General features: G+C 56.3%; 3 protein-coding genes across 8 annotated transcripts; 1 reads left to right on the top strand and 2 right to left on the bottom strand.

Moving 5' to 3' along the window:
• GNGT2 (G protein subunit gamma transducin 2) lies at positions 1-9,920 on the bottom strand. 3 transcript variants are annotated; one of them, XM_029213188.1, is made up of 3 exons: positions 9,003-9,920; positions 1,080-1,185; positions 1-630 (listed from the first exon to the last, which is right to left on the bottom strand). In XM_029213188.1, exons 2-3 carry the CDS (start codon positions 1,161-1,163, stop codon positions 505-507), a joined length of 210 nt encoding a protein of 69 aa, XP_029069021.1. In that variant the 5' UTR covers positions 1,164-1,185; positions 9,003-9,920; the 3' UTR covers positions 1-504. The 3 variants fall into 3 exon arrangements, with proteins under 3 accessions (XP_029069021.1, XP_029069022.1, XP_029069020.1); XM_029213189.1 differs by lacking the exon at positions 9,003-9,920 and adding an exon at positions 4,164-4,183; XM_029213187.1 differs by lacking the exon at positions 9,003-9,920 and adding an exon at positions 1,911-2,060.
• On the top strand, positions 3,455-14,057 carry ABI3 (ABI family member 3). Of its 4 annotated transcripts, none has more exons than XM_029213182.1 (8): positions 3,455-3,870; positions 8,725-8,892; positions 9,917-10,093; positions 11,581-11,666; positions 11,849-11,944; positions 12,121-12,254; positions 12,788-12,925; positions 13,235-14,057. In XM_029213182.1, the coding sequence occupies exons 1-8, from the start codon at positions 3,754-3,756 to the stop codon at positions 13,396-13,398; spliced, it is 1,080 nt and encodes a 359-aa protein (XP_029069015.1). In that variant the 5' UTR covers positions 3,455-3,753; the 3' UTR covers positions 13,399-14,057. The 4 variants fall into 4 exon arrangements, with proteins under 4 accessions (XP_029069015.1, XP_029069016.1, XP_029069017.1 ...); XM_029213183.1 differs by having other exon boundaries at positions 13,156-14,057; XM_029213184.1 differs by having other exon boundaries at positions 8,193-8,892.
• Positions 14,058-15,076: 1,019 nt separating this feature from the next.
• Positions 15,077-16,366, bottom strand: PHOSPHO1 (phosphoethanolamine/phosphocholine phosphatase). Its single transcript, XM_029210764.1, has one exon. The coding sequence runs from the start codon at positions 16,014-16,016 to the stop codon at positions 15,156-15,158; it is 861 nt and encodes a 286-aa protein (XP_029066597.1). The 5' UTR covers positions 16,017-16,366; the 3' UTR covers positions 15,077-15,155.
• Between the last annotated feature and the right edge of the window lie 1,368 nt (positions 16,367-17,734).

Raw genomic sequence — 17,734 nt, 5'->3', positions numbered from 1 at the left:
GAGCTCTTTTTGTCACCAGGCCATCTGGGGTGACCCAAATGACCAGGGGGACTTCCACAGGACCGGACATGAGGTGGGAGGAAAGGACGCCCCAACTCCAGTCCTCAACCCAAAAGCTCTGAATGGGAATTCTGGTTCCTAGGCAGACAGTGGAGGGGGGAAATGGGAGGAGTAACTGTTTCCCAAGGACTGTCCCAGGTCTCAGGGAACTGCAGTCTTTTCAGACCCCACGAGTTTAGGTGTCAACTGCTGAGCCAGGGAAGCTTTCCTGGGAGTGTTTCCAAGTGGGGTCAGCAGTGACAAGGCAGGTGGTAATGGGAGAAAAGAGTTCAAAGCAGGACTGGGGAATGGATTCATGATGTATGCAGCCAGGCATCTTTACTCATTCTGTGGCTAAGAGAAGGTGAACATCCACTGGTTCCCTGCGCGTTCCAGGATACTTGATTCTGGATAAGGAGTGGGCTGAGGAGGGGCAGGCATTCAGGATGAGGGGCTCCAGTGCCATCAGCTTATCATACAACCGCCTTTTTCCTTGAAGGGATTCTTGTCCTCAGGGATGCCTTTGAGAAGAGGGTCGTTTCCTGCTTCCGCCTCCACGTAATCCTTGATTTCCTTTCCTGTCTTAGAAATCTGCGAGAAAATAAAGTGTGCTTCTAGCCCTTGTCTGTTGCTCGGGATTCATGATTTGTTCAGTCCCAAGAAAGCAGGCTTCTGGGCAGGGCGGGGATAGAGGCCGGAGAGGAGAAAGATGAGAGGCACAGGCAGGTGTGAGTTCCTTGACCAGAACCGCAAAGCCTGACTCTTACCCTGAGGGACTTTTTGGCCAGGTCCAGCCCAGGGACAGGGCCGGACACATTGAGCCCTCGAGGCTCTGAGGTTATCTCTTACACACCTTTGTGGGATCAAACCCTGACCTCCTTCCACTTCCCATCCCATTCCAGAGGCACCTCCTGCTCTTTCTACTGCCCTGGAGAAGGCCCACCACCAGGCTGTCCATCACTTCCTCCTTCGTGTCCCGGCTCCATGAGGACCAGAAGGGGATGGAGAAGAGGAAGCAGGGAAGGGAATAGGAGGCTCACCGGAGCTCTTGGGTTCTTCACTTCCTTCTTCAGTTGCTCCACCTCCATCTTTAAAAGCTCCTTCTCACTGAGCTCCTGGGCCATCCTGCCCTGGAGAGACCAGGTCCTGGAAAGGATTCCACAGCTGGGATTGCAAATCCCCTGGGCTCCCCCAGCTCCCTCCTCTGTACTCCCCACACCTCAACTTCTACCCTCTTCCCTGCTCACCGTATATTCTCATCACTCACCATAGATTCACTGCACCCCCACCCCCATCCCATTATGAGTCTAGCCTCTGGAGGAGAGGATGCTCCCAGCCCCACGGGGGAGGCACAGACAATCCTTGCCCTTTAGATAAGACCTGTCTATGGAGGAAAAGGGAATCAGAGCATGGAGAAGGGAGAGAAGAGTTTCTTTCAGTGAGGCAGATTTGGGAAGCAAAGTTATTGTTCCACCTAATGACACAGGTAGAAGTTTTCAGGAAACTCCAGGTCCTGTCAGAAGAGAGAGTAGTTTAGTGACTAAGAGAAAGACTCTGGAATCTGCCAGACTCCAACTCTGATCGTGACTCTGCTGCTTCCAAGTTGTGGCAAGTTGCTCATCCTCCTTGAGCCTTAGTTTCCCCATCTGCAAAATGGGTATGATAATGCTACCTACCTTATATGATTATTGTGAGTACTAAGAAAATAATGCATGTAAAATATTTTAACACACTGCCTGGCACATAATGAACACAATACATTTATCATCATCCCCATCACTGCTACAGGGTTATCAGGAAGGCCTGCCCAGTGCCTAACCCAATAACTCTAAGGCTAGCTCCCAGCCCAGTGCAACCTTAGCCCCTCTTACCTGCCAAGAAAGAACGTGCACTTCAAGTCTTGTCCCCAACCCAGACAAGATGGAGTTTGAGCCTCCTAGCTCCTCAGCGGCTGAAAGTCTTTGAATAAAGCAGATGGTTTGGAAGCCCAAACCTCTGATACCTAAGCTGATCATAGGCTCAAGGTTCTAAGCCCATCCAGCAGCCTGAGCCTCCAAGACTGCCACCACTGCAGGCACCCTGCCCCCTGCGTCGGCCCCCCTCCTGTAGTGACCCCTCTGGCTTACAGCCCGCTTCCCTGTTCTCGCCCTCCGGCCCTGATTGCTCCCCTTCCCCGGCCTTCTCTCCCAAGCCCTCTCCTCCCCTACCTCTGAGCCTGCTCTGAGGCTATTCTTCCCAATGAGGCAATTCCTAGACCAGCTCCTAACTTCCCTCACCTGAGAAGCCTTGTGTCCCCATTTCGAGCCCCACCATTTCACCTTACAAGGTTCTCCCGGCTCAATCTTCACTCACTCATTCAGTAAAAATGTACTCACTTAGGACGCTGTGCCTGTCAGCACTTGGGCCCATGGCCACACCTCTAACGCCTGTGTCCACACGTTTTTGCCTCCATGCCTCCCCTTGAGCCCCATGTGTGGGTCTCCCTCAGCAGTCCCCGAGCTCAGGGCCCACGTCCCGATCTCTCTCTTGGTCTCCTCCCAGGACCACCCAAGGGCTGTGCCATTTAATAGTCACTGAGCTCCTGCTCAGGCTGACACCCGTCCAAAGACAGGAAACCCTCTCAAGGAGCAGATGTTAAGGGACCGATGTGGTCAGTGAGGGATCCTCTTCTTTCTCCTGACTCTAGAATGAATGACAGACTCCCCAGTGGGAGGGGCTGGGAGGAGGCCCGGAGTCCATCCTAACTTCCCCTGCTCCAGGATCCAAGTCCCACTCACAGCTCTGAGCACTAAGAAATTGAGATCAGGACAGGACCCCGGAGGTCATCCTGTCTGAGTCTCCTCCTGTGAATGCAGGAACTGGAGCACAGGCCTCCCGAAGCGGGCTCAGTGCTCCAGCCACCGCTGCCTCCTAAGACTGACCTGTTAATCTGGAATTTAAACTTAGTGCTTCTCAAAGCCAAGTCCTTCCTGTTGTCCCATCTGAGTCCCTTGTTCTACGCTTAGTCAATTTCATCTTGTCCTGCCGCTATCAGGTACGGAGCATGTATGTACACCAGATCTTCATTGCAGGTAACCCTTCAGAGACTTGATAATGATTCTCAGGGACCTCTGGCTGTATCTTCCCGGTGTCCAGCATGGTTTCCCTGGCTGCTGCATCGGCTGTTTTCCATTGTTTCGGCACCACTGCCCTAGGGCCCCCAGCACAACCGGTCTCCATATCCTCTCCACCCTCCAGTCCCCTGTCTCTTGGTGACTCATCCCCGAGCTTCCCAAGGAAGCCCCCACCCTCTGCCCTTTCCTCCCCTTCCATGAGTGGAAAATCCATCTCCACCCCCAGAGCAGGCCAGCCCCCTTCCTCCTGTCTCCCATCCCAGCCCCCGCTGCAGTTTCCTCTCCAGGCCCAGGGAGCAATCACAGCCGCCCCGACCTTGGCTTCCTCTGCTGGGAGGGATTGGGGGGCTGGGCCCCTGCAAGGGGCCCCCAGCTTCCCCCTTCCCCTGGGCAGGGGACAGAGAAGCACAGGCCCAGGGAGCAGGGACTAACTTCCTCTTGTGCCGGAATGAGCATGTCTGCCCTTTGCAAGTGGGTTTGGGTCTCTCAAGCAGAGGAAACCAAAAGCAGTGAGAGGGAGGGAAGGCAGAGCGACCAATCAAGGGCAGGGTGAGGCGCAAAACCAGCGGCTCCCCGGGGAGCCAGGCAGAGGCGGGGGGCCATGGCGGAGCTGCAGCAGCTGCAGGAGTTTGAGATCCCCACGGGCCGGGAGGCCCTGCAGGGCAACTACAGCTCCCTGCTGCGAGTCGCAGACTACTGCGAGGACAACTACGTGCAGGTAAGCAGAGCAGGCGCAGCCCCGGCGGCCCAGCCCCTCCAGGGGCCCGGACCCCATCCTGACAGGTGCTCGGCCTGGGCCTTGGCTGATCTATCCTCCCACTCCAGGTCGGCTTCATCCCAGTCCCGCAAACTTTAATGCTGACTCATGCTCTCCAAGCCCCCACTGTGCCCCTTCTCTCTTCCAGAGCCTCAGACATGCCCGGCAGGCAGCGCTACAGGCCTCATCCTAGGCTCATCTCCCTCCTAGCCTTTCACTCAGATCCAGAGGCCCAAAAACTTGTCCTCACACACCTGTTGGTGCCATCATTCCATGTTCAGGCTGGCTCTGGGTGAGACTTCATAAGAACTTCCCATTGTCATGAGCTTGAGATGGACGGGGGAAAGTTCTGCTCCTGAGATCTGAGGGAGAGCCGAGAGATGTCAGACTACGCTGGGTTAAAGAGATGAGGTCTGACTCAGAGGCAGGGAGATGGACAATAAGACTGCCGGGAACAGGCTACCGGCAAAACATAAGGATGGTGGCATTTTAGAATAGTTTTCTAAATTGTGGGGTTGTCCCAGGACTGCAAGTCTGGAGCACGGGAAACTTAACAACGATCGAGCACCTCTGTTATTTCATTAACCTTTTTTTTTGCGGTACGCGGGCCTCTCACTGTTGCGGCCTCTCCCGTTGCGGAGCATAGGCTCCGGACGCGCAGGCCCAGCGGCCATGGCTCACGGGCCCAGCCGCTCCGCGGCATGTGGGATCTTCCCAGACCGGGGCACAAACCCGTGTCCCCTGCATCGGCAGGTGGACTCTCAACCACTGCGCCACCAGGGAAGCCCTCATTAATCTTCTTAACCACCTTGTGAGACAGCATCATTATTCCAATTTCATAGATGAGGAAACAACAGTTCAGGGAGGTGAGGTGACTTGTCCAAGTCATACAGCTTGGCAATGGTAGGGCGGGCATCAGCCCAGGACTCCTGACTTCTGACGATGAGCCCTCTCCTCCCTGCCTTCCCCTCCCTGACATGCTGTATGATTTTAAGACAGTTATTTGCACTGGGACCTCCCGGCTCAGTAGGAGTGTGGAAAAAAGTAATAATATAAGGAGCAAGTGCTTATGGGAAAATGGCAGATTAAAGAGAGTCAATGGTAACAAAAGTTAAGCCGCTTTGCTCTGCGCCCAAACTGCTCTCATTGCCTCCTTCAGTCCTCACCCCAGTCTGTGAGGTGAGGACCACTCCTACTTCACAACCAGGAGGCTGAGCTTTGGAGAATTTAACTCACTTTCCCAAGGTCTCTAAGCTAGTGGTAGAATCTGGATTCGAACCGGCAACTCTGACTCCAGAGCAGCACCCCCAAACCTCTAGTTGAAAATGTTACCCCGCGTGTAGATATTGAGTGGCTGGCTGTAGCTACTGCAGATGAGCTGGAATGTGGCTTGTAAACCAGCTCTATTCTCCAAGCACTGGAAGGCATGCTCCTTCTATGGACTAGGATGGAGGCTGGCCTTCCCATTCCTTCAGTATCTTCTGCGCATCTCAAAGCACTTCCAGATGGGTTCTCGTTTGCACACAGTGTGCACACAGAATTTGAGGTCGCAAAGAGCTGAGTCCAATTTCCAACTCCTGGACCTGAGACAAATTTCCCCTCTGATTCTTTTTTTTTTTTTTTTTTTTTTTTTGCGGTACGCGGGCCTCTCACTGTTGTGGCCTCTCCCGTTGTGGAGCACAGGCTCCGGACGCGCAGGCTCAGCGGCCATGACTCACGGGCCCAGCCGCTCCGCGGCATGTGGGATCTTCCCGGACCGGGGCACGAACCCGTGTCCCCTGCATCGGCAGGCGGACTCTCGACCACTGCACCACCAGGGAAGCCCTCCTCTCTGATTCTTATACCCTCCTTCACAGTGGTCATATGGGTTAAATGTAATAATGTATTAAAGCATTTAGCCCAGCGCCTCCTCCTTAAGGGCAGGATAAATGGCAGCTGTTACCGTCATCACCATCTTTCATCAGAAGGATGGAAGACACATATAGATATGTCAATTCTAGTGAGGTGAAGCAGCCCTTGCAAAAACACTCAGGGCATTGGAAGCCCTGACCCAGGTCAGAATCTGTAGATTTATGCTTCCTTCATGCAGAACACTAACTACTAGACCACACAACCAGTTACCTTTCCTGACTTCTCTGACGATCTTTGTCTGGGGAGCAAATGCTAAGGAAGGGTTTGGATGACTTCTCAGAACTGGTCTTAAACAAAGCCTGTTCCCGCACCCTCCCTCCTTCACCCCTCCCTCCACCCCAACCAGGTGTCAGGAAACCCATGGGGAATGGGGGAGGGCAGGCTGGGGTGAACTGCAGAGTTCTCCGTCAGGGTCCGTTGGATTTGTAGACAGGGTGATTTGCATGATGAATAAGCAGTCAGCCATGAAGATGGATCCCAGACCTTTGTCTCTCCAGACCTCACTTTCGATTAAGACCAAAGCCAGGGGTCAGTAGGCATCCAGGCTCTAGCCTCCCAGAGCTGGGCCCAAGCAGACATTTTTCCTGTTTGGACTGACAGGAAAAATCCAGTGACGAATTCCATATGCCAGTCCAGGGAGGGGACAGTACAGGCGAGGCCAGCTAAGACCAGAGAAGTAGTCACAGCTCCATTCTGGGCCTTTGTCCGTTTCCTTGCCTACTGAAGGAAGGTCTTGGACTAGAATAAGACCTGCTATGCTTTCTGGTTTGATTTCTTTGCCTTTTCAAGGCACTTGGTTACATATGTTGATGAGATGTAAATTAGATGCAAACGAGCAGCTCTTTCCCTCAGTTGGAACAGAAAGGCAAGGAGGAGCACCTGAGGGGAAAAGCATGGAGGGGGTGTGTGGGGCGGGGTGTGTGTGTGTGTGTGTGTGTGTGTGTGTGTGTGTGTGCTGTCCAGAAGGTTCTAGGCCTGCCCTTTGGCTCAAGCCTGGCTTGGGCTACACTGGAGGCACCCAGGTCTCTCTCAGCACCCTTCTCGGACAGGTTCTAGGTCTGTTCTCCACTGCAGGCCCAGAGGAGTACCTGAGAGCCCTTAGCAAGGAGACCTCAGCGTGCAGCCTTGCTGGTCACTCCGCTGGCCTCTCCCCAGACTTGCCATGGATTGGCCCACTACCCTCCATGTCCCTGACCTGAGATGAGGAAGCTGTCTGGGGAAGCAAATGACCGGAGAAGCTTTGTCCCAACCCGCACAGTCCGATCTGGGACGGAAAAAAACCCTCTTCTGTCTTCAGCCACTCCCTGCCCACCCCACCGCCACTGACTGGAAGTGTGGCCCTGGCCAGCACCTGGCACAGTGCCGGGCACGCAGCAGGAAGATGCCCAGCAAGTGTCTGGGTTTGCATTCAATCCGCTGAGTAACTCACAGACACATATTCATTAAGTACCGTCTGTGTGTTGGGCACTATTCCAGGACAGGATACAGAATATAACAGATGCGCTCCCTGCCCTCACAATGCTTACATTTGTGTGTGTGTGTGTGAGTGTGTGTGTGTGAGTATAGATAATAAAGTACATAGATAAATAATTTCTGATAGTGCTAAGTGCTATGAAGAAAAGAGAACAGAGTAAATCTTATAGTGAGTCAATACAGAAGTGGGCTGGAGGAGATCTTAGGGTGGTGAGGGAAGGTGTCTCTGAAGCGCTGAGATTTAATAAGGATTCTAGAAAGAAATACAGCCAGTGCAAAGTCCTGAGGTAGAGGAACTTCCCTGGTGGCACAGTGGTTAAGAGCCCGCCTGCCAATGCAGGGGAGATAGGTTCGATCCCTGATCCGGGAGGATCCCATATGCCACGGAGCAGCTAAGCCCGTGCGCCACAACTACTGAACCTGTGCTCTAGAGCCCACGTGCCATGACGACTGAGGCCGTGTGCCACGACTACCGAGGCCGTGTGCCACAACTACTGAAGCCTGCACACCTAGAGCCCGTGCTCCGCAACAAGAGAAGCCACCGCAACTAGAAGTCCGTGCACCGCAATGAAGAGTAGCCCCTGCTCGCTGCAACTAGAGAAAGCCTGCACGCAGCAACAAAGATCCAACGCAGCCAAAAAAAAAAGACCTAAGGTAGAAACAATCTTAGCTTGATCGGGAAGAGAGACCCAATGGCCAGTGTGGCTTGAGGGGCGTGAGTGAGGGAGAGTGGAAGGCAATGAGGGTGAGAAAGAAAGCAGGAGCCAGCCTTGTGAGGCCCTATATAGGCCACGGTTAGAAGTTGCTTTATTCTCAGTGTGTTGGGAAGCTGTTGGAGGGAATGAATGATTGAAGTCACCCTTCCTGGGCCTCAGTTTCTTATCTATAAAATGGATCAGATTATTGCTTCCCAAACACCAGCTTGAAGACTGGAGATAAACCAGGAGCACAGGAGTCACCTGAGGAACTTTTAGAGGTACAGATTCATTGGTCTCGCGCCCAGGGGATTCTGGTTAGAAGGTCTGGGATGGGGGCATGAGGTTGGCTGTTTGGTTTTCAAGTCTGAGAATATCTCTTCCAGCCAGTATTGACTTCCTCTTTCCTTTCTACCATTCACCCTTTAGCTCCCGCCGCCCCCCCCCTCAAAAAATATCTTCAGGAGGATGGTGGAGCCAATCCTGTGTGACTATTTGAGCAGGGTGCCTTTTCCTTCCCTTGCACCCAGTCCTCAGGGCTGCAGAATCACTCTCCTGATGTCCCCTGAGTCCTTCTTACCACATCATTCTTACAGAGACCTCCTCAAACATCTGAGGGTTGCCACTTCCTCCCAACTCAGCCCCCACCTTTCCTATACCCCATCCCATCCCAGCCCACCCAGCCGCGGCCCCAGTGGAATATGCTGGCCTCAGGCCAGGGCTGTGTGTATTTCAGGCCACAGACAAACGGAAGGCGCTGGAGGAGACCATGGCCTTCACCACCCAGGCCCTGGCCAGTGTGGCCTACCAGGTGGGCAACCTGGCTGGACACACTCTGCGTATGTTGGACCTTCAGGCGTCCGCCCTGAGGCAGGTGGAAGCCCGTGTGAGCACGCTGGGCCAGGTAAGGGCTGTGGGAAGGCTGCTTGCCTCAGACCCCAACTCTTCAGCCCCACGTGGACATCTTCTGCAGCAAAATTTCTTTCTTGCCTCCCTCCATGTCCAAATGCCCACCTGTATCACAGAAGGCTGGCACTCCCCAGACTTTTTGAGCCTTCTCGTCTTTGTGGCTGTGTCTCAGGGGTGAGCCTTGCTGTCCCATCGGACCAGGAACTCCCTGATGGCAGAACTTCATCTTTCTCTGACTTCTATCCTACATGGTAGAAAGCAGGCTCTCCCTATCACGGTGGCTGCATAGGACAGGAAAGAGGAAAATGGACCCTGTTTCCATATAAACACGGGTGGTGATTTTATAAATATCCCAGACTCAGAGTGCTTGCTTGGCAAGGTCGTCCTCAGCCCTGGAAGCACTGCCACCACCACACAGCAACCCCAGCCCATCTAGCATACGCACCCTCCTCCTTCCTTCCTGGATCCTTGGCCAAGGAATTGCCCCATAAACCACACGCACAGATCCAGCTACACATTGGTCTGGCCTGTGCATCACTCACATGTTCGGTGTGGGTGTGTCTTTTCCTCTCACCCCAGCAGATTGGAGTTCCCACCCTCTCAGTGCTGTAGGTTTCTCCACAGTACATTCCAAGAGGAAGTTAATTCACTTATATTATTGTCCCCTCAAAGGAAGAGCTGATCCAGCCACAATTCTCAGCCACCTCCACTTTATCTCCCTCTGCTCCCAAGCCAGCCCAGTCTCTTCCCAGCATCCCCAGGGATGTTGTGTTTTCTCTTCCTCGGTTCCTGCTCAGCTAATAATAACCCTTGTTCTCTTCCACCAGGAAGTTGCTCCAGAGTGGTTCCATTCTCAACTGGCAACCCTTTCCCCAAATGCTGCCTGCCCTTGGGGACAAAACTCACTCTTTCTCTGGACTTCCCTGCCTCCGATGGTCCCTCCTCCCACCCCAAAGTCTTAAGGGGAAGGGTGCTGTGCAGAGGCTGCCCCACTGTCATCTCCAACCCTGTCTTTGCAGATGGTGAACATGCACATGGAGAAGGTGGCCCGAAGGGAGATCGGCACCTTAGCCACCGTCCAGCGGCTGCCCCCCAGCCAGAAAATTATCGCCCCTGAGAGCCTGCCTCCCCTCACGCCCTACTACAGGAGACCCCTCAACTTCGGTTGCCTGGATGACATCGGTCACGGGGTCAAGGTAAAGAGAGGGGCTCCTCCTCTTTCTCCAGAGCCCACCCTCTTCTCTTTTTTTTTTGGCTGTGCCACGCAGCACGCGGGATCTTAGTTCCCTGACCAGGGATCGAACCTGTGCCCCTTGCAGTGGAAGTGCGGAATCTTAACCACTGGACCTCCAGGGAAGTCCCCCCACCCTCTTCTGCCTCATGGCTCTCTTCTCTCTAGACCCTCAGTTTTCTTCCACAACCATGTTCTTGTCCCAAGCTGCAGTCCCTTTCCGTCCTCACTCCCTGAAGCCACCACCCTAAGTGGCTACCTTACTCCACAAGGCCTCCTTAGAGGAGTCCCTTCACCCCCTTCCTCCTTAAAAATTCTTCATGACCCCTCTCTTCATCACTGACCTTTACTCTGTATCACACGATCTGCTGCGAGTGACATCTGGGCACCCCACCCCTCCTTGTGGGTGGCGGGTGTGTGTGAAAGGGAAGAGGGGGGAGGGAGAATGTCAGGGTGTGCATGAGAATGGCGGGCCAGCCACATGAGATCGGCAACTTCCTCTGTCTGGAGGTTTGAGGTCACTGCACTGAACAGTCACCCCAGAGCTGCTGTTGGGTGGGAAGGGGCTGGGACGCAGCCACTCAAAGGAGAACACGGTGAATGACTCTGGCATTTTCTTGACAACCCATGTCCTTCTGAGAGGTGGGAGAGGACACACCCCCCCATCACATTTTGTTGATTACTTGTCCCCACACCAACATTCCAGATTAGATTGGATGTTCCCCTGTATCTAAATGGCCCCTTGATATCCTTAACACGCCATCTCCCCCCAGAAAGAGAAAGCACGCTCCCTCCTTCAGTCACCAGGCCTCCTCACCAGTAAGTTCTTCCTTCTGTCCAACTTAAATTCTTTATGCTTGAGCTCGAGTCCCTTTTTGTCTTGGCCCTTGTGAAGGATAGCAGAGGACATCATCCCCCATGCACCCACTCTAGGTAGGGGAAACCCTGTCACTAACAGAGGTGCTGTCTTTCATGTGGGTTTGCACCTTGTCACTGGTACACTCTAAATGTTCTGCTCCTCTCTGCCCCAAACTCCCCAAAGCCAGTTCCCCAGGCCTGCGAAAATGACAGGTGGGACATTTCTAAGTCAACCTCTACCTCCTCAACCGCGCACTGGTGTTGGGGTTTCTCAGAGTCAGGGACCACCAAGCTGAGCGCTGAGATGCTTTTGCGAGCGGGTGGGGCTCAGCCGCTGAGGCTATGCAGAGGAAGTGGCCTTCTGACCGTGCCTGTCTGAGCCTAGGCAGACTTGAGGCCTGGGATCCAGGCAGCGAGCAAGAGTGGGTGGGGCGGGGTGGGAGAGGCGGGCTGGGAAGTGGAACCGGGAACCTGCTGTGTCCGCCCTCTCCCTCCCAGTTCTCGTCTGCCCCTCCCGCATTTCCTCTCTGGGATGAGGGGGCTATTGCAGGCCCCCCCACCCCGGTGTCAGCCCCGCCCCCTGTTCCCCCGCAGGATCTGAGCACACAGCTGTCGCGGACCGGGACCCTGTCTCGAAAGAGCATCAAGGCGCCTGCCACACCCGGCTCCGCCACCCTGGGGTGAGGCCTCCCCGCAATTCACACCTGCGCCGCCCCATCCAGAAACCCTACTCCTCCACAGCCCCCTTCAAGCCGGGCGCCAAACTTCCTCCTCCGCCAGTTGCCACCTCCTCCCCGCACCGACCGCCTGCCCGCCTGATGCCTTCCCCTTGACGACACCCCTTCTCTCTGCCCACCCCCAGGAGAGCGCCCCGGATCCCCGAGCCAGTGCAGCTCCCCGTGGTGCCGGACGGCAAACTCTCCGCCGCCTCCTCTGCCTCCTCCCTAGCCTCGGCCGGGTGAGCCGCACAGGTCCAGGTTGGGGGTGGTCGCGAAGGGCGGGGGCTTAAGAGGACTCAGGGTCACGGGGGCGGGGCTTTATGACGGAAGGGGGCGGGGCCAGTTGGGTGCTGAGTTAGGAAGGTGTCCCCCCAGCCCCCAATCTAGCCGAGCGCCCGCTTTCTCTGGTCTTCAGCAGCGCCGAAGGTGTTGGTGGAGTCTCCACGACCCAGGAGCAGGCAGTACCGCCACCTCCACCCCCTCCACCTGCTGCCTCCGAAGGTTTCCTGCCGCCCCCTCCGCTGGGGGAACTGTGCCTGCCCCCAACAGGTAAGGAGCTCTGCCCTCTCCTCCTAGCTCAACTTTGGGGTCGTTCTCACCTCCCAATACTTCTCCCCACCCTCACCCTTGTTGGGTCCAACTGGGTCTATGTCAGTGACCACTTTGTCCAAGGCAGGAGTAACGGGAAGAAAGGAGGCGGAGGGAATGAACTAACATAATTTAGCCCCCGCTTTATACCAGACCCCAGGGTCAAAGCTTCTCATCCATTTTCTCACTTTTACTTAACCTCCTAGGATCTTCACACTCCCATTTAGTAGATGAAGCTGAGCCTGAGAGGTTAAACTAAGTGCATTGGCTCACTCAGCCAAGTGGCAGAGTCTGACAGCCCTACAACTGTTCAATGTTACCATATTTACTGAGTACCTACTACCTGCTAGAGGCATTGTGGGAGGACCAGGATGAATGGGGGCTGAAAGCAAAAAATGGGTAGATCCTGGGGCCCTGCTCTCCAACACTGAAGTTTCTTGGCCTGGAGGGGGTTGCCTGTGTGACACTTGCAGCCTTTCTGCTTTCCCTCCCAGCCCCAGAGCTGCCCATGCCCCTGGACCTGCCCCCTCCTCCACCCTTGGATGTAGGTGATTTGGGGCTACCACCTCCGCCACCACCAGGCTTTGGGCCTGAAGAACCCAGCTGGGTCCCTGATGCATACTTGGAGAAAGGTACTTGACTCCTGGGACTGAAAGGCGCCAGATCCTGGGGTCAGGATTCCCCGCTCTTCTAGCCCAGAGCCATTCTCCCCTCCAGCTGCAAAGGGGTGAGCCTGTTGTTGCCCACACCCCCATAGAGAAGAGAAGCAGCCGGCCTGATATTGAATATTATCTCAGCTGGGGAGGAGTCCCGGGGCTTTGGAGAAGGCATTTCCTGCTCCACTCCCCACGTTGCTCCCTAGGGTCCAGTATGTGGGCACCAGCATCCCTGTGGCAGGGCAGGAGGCACATCTCATGGCACCTTCTCCTCCCGCCCTGCAGTGGTGACACTGTACCCATACACCCGCCAGAAGGACAACGAACTCTCCTTCTCTGAGGGCACCGTTATCTGCATCACCCGCCGCTACTCCGATGGCTGGTGTGAGGGTGTCTGCTCAGAGGGGTCTGGATTCTTCCCCGGGAACTATGTGGAACCCAGCTGCTGACAGTCTGGGCTCTCTGGGATGCGGACCCAAGCACAGCCTTGAGTGAGCCTCTTTTTGAGTCCCACACCGAAGCCAGCTCCACAGTCAAGACTGGACCAGGCCTGCACACCTCCTGGGCTGTGAGCTGTGTCTGTTCCTTCTCCAGAGGCCTGCTGGAGACAGGAAAGAACTGGAAACCAAGGAGTTTGGTGACCTTATCCACAGGGGACCCTTACGCCATGCATGACAGGGTCTCCAGCCGCAAGTGCCAACTTTGAATAAAACTCTGATGACCTGATTGCCCTGCAGGGCTGGGGAACCGAGGGACTGAAAGGCAACCCACTTGTAAGGCTCCCGCTAATTGAGCCCCCCCTGCCTGCCCTAAGCAGCAGTATCCCCCATCTCCTCGGTGCTCACTGAGCCCTCTGCACTGGACCCCTGTGCCCCTCTGCAGAGATGGGCTGCACCCTGCTCTTTTGCCTGTTGCTTGCTTTGTTATGTATTTAGTCTTGGTTCCCCAAGCTGGGCACTCCTCCCACGAGTGGGGACCAGCTCCCTCACTTAAGTGGGGCTCTCTGAGAGCAGAGATCACCTCGCCCTCATCCCTCAGTTGGCGGCGCAAGAGATCTCAGCCACCTTCACCTCCTTTCTCTTTTTTTTTTTCTTTTTTTTTTGCGGTATGCGGGCCTCTCACTGTTGTGACTTCTCCCGTTGCGGAGCACAGGCTCCGGACGCGCAGGCTCACGGGCCCAGCCGCTCCGCGGCATGTGGGATCTTCCCGGACCAGGGCACGAACCCACGTTCCCTGCATCGGCAGGCGGACTCTCAACCACTGCACCACCAGGGAAGCCCCTTCACCTCCTTTATAGCTCTGAAACACCAAAAGAGGGAGGAGGGCCTTGGGTTTCCGCTGGCTCTGCTTTAAAACATCATGGCTTTCTGTTCCATACGGGGGAAGGGGGACTCAGGGCCCAGTCGGCGGGGCAACTTTGGTTAAGTTCCTGGTCTCTTGCTGCATAGACGAGGCTGGGGTGCGAGGAGATATCTTCGGGGTCTGTGACGTCCCTGGCTGGCCAGACCCGAGCCCCGGACAGTGTGCTACCTCATTCGACCACAAGGAGGTGTCTGTGCCCTCTGGCTTTTTTTTCCTGTGGGGATGCTGACACGGTTGCGGGGGGGGGGGGGGGGGGGGGGGGAAGGGAGGCCAGGAGTACAGTGTAGGGTCGCAGTAGGTAAAACAAGATCTAGGCCTGGGACCGTCGGCAGAGAGCGCCACCCCGCTCCGCGGGGAGTCCGGTGCGGGGGAGGGGGTGGTGGAGAGTGCTGGGCCTGGGTCCCCTTGACAGAAGACTGGGGGTGGGAGGTCATGCAGCCCAAGGTTCAACTAAACCTTTAGTTAAAGGTTTAGTTGGTTTAACTAAACCAATGCAGCGGGAGATGTTCTACCCCGCCAGGGAACCCCTTCCTCCCAGCTGGGAGGACCAGGTTTTTGGAAACGCTGCTGCCTGCTCAGGTATGCGCACCACCCGGGTGGGACAGACTCTGGAATTTGCTTGTAGTGGGGCTGGGGGAGGCAGCAGAGCTGGGTTAACTGCATAGGCGGGGACAGCTCCGAACTCCCTCTTTCAGTCCCCAAATGGACGAACCTAGGATTCCGGAAATTCCCGGAGGATCATAACAAAGCGAAAGGGAAAGGGGGTAATAAAGCTAGGTTTGTCTTTCCCGGCCCCCACCCCCTCACCCCCTCCCCGCCCGGGTGCCCCCTGCAGGCCACGTCCTCAGCACGTCTTCAGCACCTGTTGCAGATGGAGGCGCACTTCGGTGGCGGTTTCCCAGGGCACCACCCTGGCGCAGAAGGAGCTGGGCTCGGCCTTCTGCGCCTCCTGGATAAGGCGGTGCATGGGGTAGCCCCGGCGCGGAAAGGCCACGTCGCCGCCTGCCAGCAGCCCCATGGGGCAGAAGTCGTTGGCGCCGTCGCCCACGTAGAAAAGGCGCTCGAAGTGCACGCCGTCGTGGGCCCGCTCGCGCAGGTAGTCGCTGAGCACCTTGTGCTTGCACATGTTGGCGGGGCAGCGAGCGCAGCTGTGCGCGTGGAAGGGCCGCAGCGCCAGCAGCCCCCGAGCGTCGGGCCCCGCCGGGTTGCTGAAGATGCGGCGGAACAGGCCGTGGTGGCCGGCGGCGCGCAGCGCACTCTCCACGCCAAAGGTGTTGGCGTCTGAGATGAGAATAACCTCAAAGCAGGCGCCCTGCTTGGCCACAAACTGCAGCAGCTCGCCCATGCCGGGCGACAGGGGGATGGCCTCGTAGATGGCGCGCAGGTCCCGGGGCCGCACGCCCTGCTCGCCCAGGTACTGGAAGACGCGCTGCATGTACTCGTTGTAGAAGCCCTCGCGGTAGGTGGCACGCAGGCTCTCAGGCAGCCGCTGGCCCGGCGCGGCGCGCACGATGGAGTCATCGCTGTTTTCATCCACGATAGTCTCATCAAAGTCGAAAGTCAGGAGGAAGCGCGGTGCGCCCTGCGCAGCCATCCCGCCGTCCTGGGAGCAGGGGAGAGAGGAGGGAGCAAGCGAGAGGGGGCGCGGCGGGAGCCGGCCAGGGAGAGGCTGGTTAGCGGGCCTCGGCCAGAGGCGCTGGCACATCCAAGACCTGAGGAGGACCCAAGGCTGGTTAAGCAACGCCGTCCCCACCCCCAGCCTTCCCCGCCCACCCCCTTGCACCTCTCGGTTAACTGCGCTGGGGTTTATCCTCAGGGGACCATCCTCCTTGTGAACCCAGAAGGGCTTCTTTGGCACCTGCTTCTTCTACTCTCATCCGGGGCTATGGGGGCTTAACGAGGGTCAGCTTAAAAGAGTGGCAGAGCGGCTTCCAAGGGGGCGCTCCTTTGGTGAGGTTTCTGGACTAGAGTATTCTGGAGACTTCCAGTGACCCCAGCTGTCCATTGGATACAGGGAGGGTGGGAGGGATTCTCTACTCCCTCTTCCTTAACATAGTTAAGGGAAACCACCCATTCATCCAAATGCAGCAGCCTCCTCGTTCCCCTTTTTGGCCATGCACAGCCGATGGCTTGTGGGACTGGTGGACAGGAGGAGCCAGGGAAGACTTGCTGGTACCACCCAAAGCATGTGGGCGATCAGTGCCAGGCCTGGAGAGTTAGGGGCCTGGGCTTCTGCACTGGCCAGAGAATTGGATTTTAGCTCTTGGAAGAGCCAGGTAGGTGGATTGACTATCCCAAATCCAGGCAGGCTCTCTGTGAGCTGCCTCCAGCCAGTGGCACTGGGCAGGGGTCCGAGGATGGGACACAACTTCTTGGGGGAGTTTTAGGGCCCTGTGCTGACAGCTCATCGCTAATCACTTGCCAATTCCCCGGGAGGAACTTGTCAGCAGGTGGGGTTTCTGCGAGAGTCCGAAGCAAGCGGGCAGCAGGAGAAGCAGTGGGGCTTGGGGAAGTCGGAGCCTCCCACACCAGGCCACGACATACCTGGGAGACAGGTAAGGAAGAGGAAAGAGAGCAGCAGTGGCTGAAAAGGCAGAGGAGGGAGCAGGTAGTGGGGACGTGGGTGGGGGGGGGATGAGGCAGGAGTGGGGAAGAAGAGGGCTAGAGGAGGAAGTCATGCCGGGGCCACGAGGAGGAAGGAACAGGAAGTCAAGACCCTGGGTTAACCATGTTGTGGGGGGCGGGTGGGAAACACAAGGGAGAGGATGGGAGGCGACAGGGCAAGTGTGAGGGCGCGAAGGCAAGCAAATGGAGAGCAGAAGCCCTCTGCAGCCTGGCCCTGCCTCTGTGCCTGCCAGCAGCTTTATGTGACAGAGGGGCAGCGAGCAGGTTACGTACAGCTTCAGAATATCCACCATGCTGCCTTTCTGCCTCTCAACCCCCAACCCCAGTTAGTTGAGACAGAGCCACTCCTCTTTCTGGTTTCTTCCTAACTCCCTTTCCAATATTCCTGTGATGTTTATGGCCTGGTACATCCTGTAAACAGAAGGCCAAGCTCCTGATTTCCAAACTGGGATTTGAACCTGCTATCTGCCTCCCTAAGAGAATTGTCCCTTTGACTTCCACCCCTAGAGTCACTCTCTGGTCTCACCAACATCTGTCTGTGAGTTTCAGTGGCCCACGATCGCTGGAGTGGAGGACGTAAAGCATCAGGGCCCCACCCCTGGGATGGAAGCTTCCAGGGATTAGTGGAGGCGCAGTAGAGGTGAGGGCAGGCTTAAAAGGGGCTGGATAGGGCTCCTCCCTCCCCATGATGGGAACATGGGAGCTGAGGCCTCATCCTAAGAGACCCCTGGAGGGACCCACTTACCCTAGATAGGCATCGGAGGCCAGCAACTGGAAAACACCCACTCATTGTCAGTA

This window comes from Monodon monoceros, unplaced genomic scaffold, assembly GCF_005190385.1.
Source record: "Monodon monoceros isolate NGI ecotype Baffin Bay Population unplaced genomic scaffold, NGI_Narwhal_1 Super_Scaffold_9, whole genome shotgun sequence".
NCBI lineage: Eukaryota > Metazoa > Chordata > Mammalia > Artiodactyla > Monodontidae > Monodon > Monodon monoceros.
This window is presented reverse-complemented; position numbering and strand designations above follow the sequence as displayed.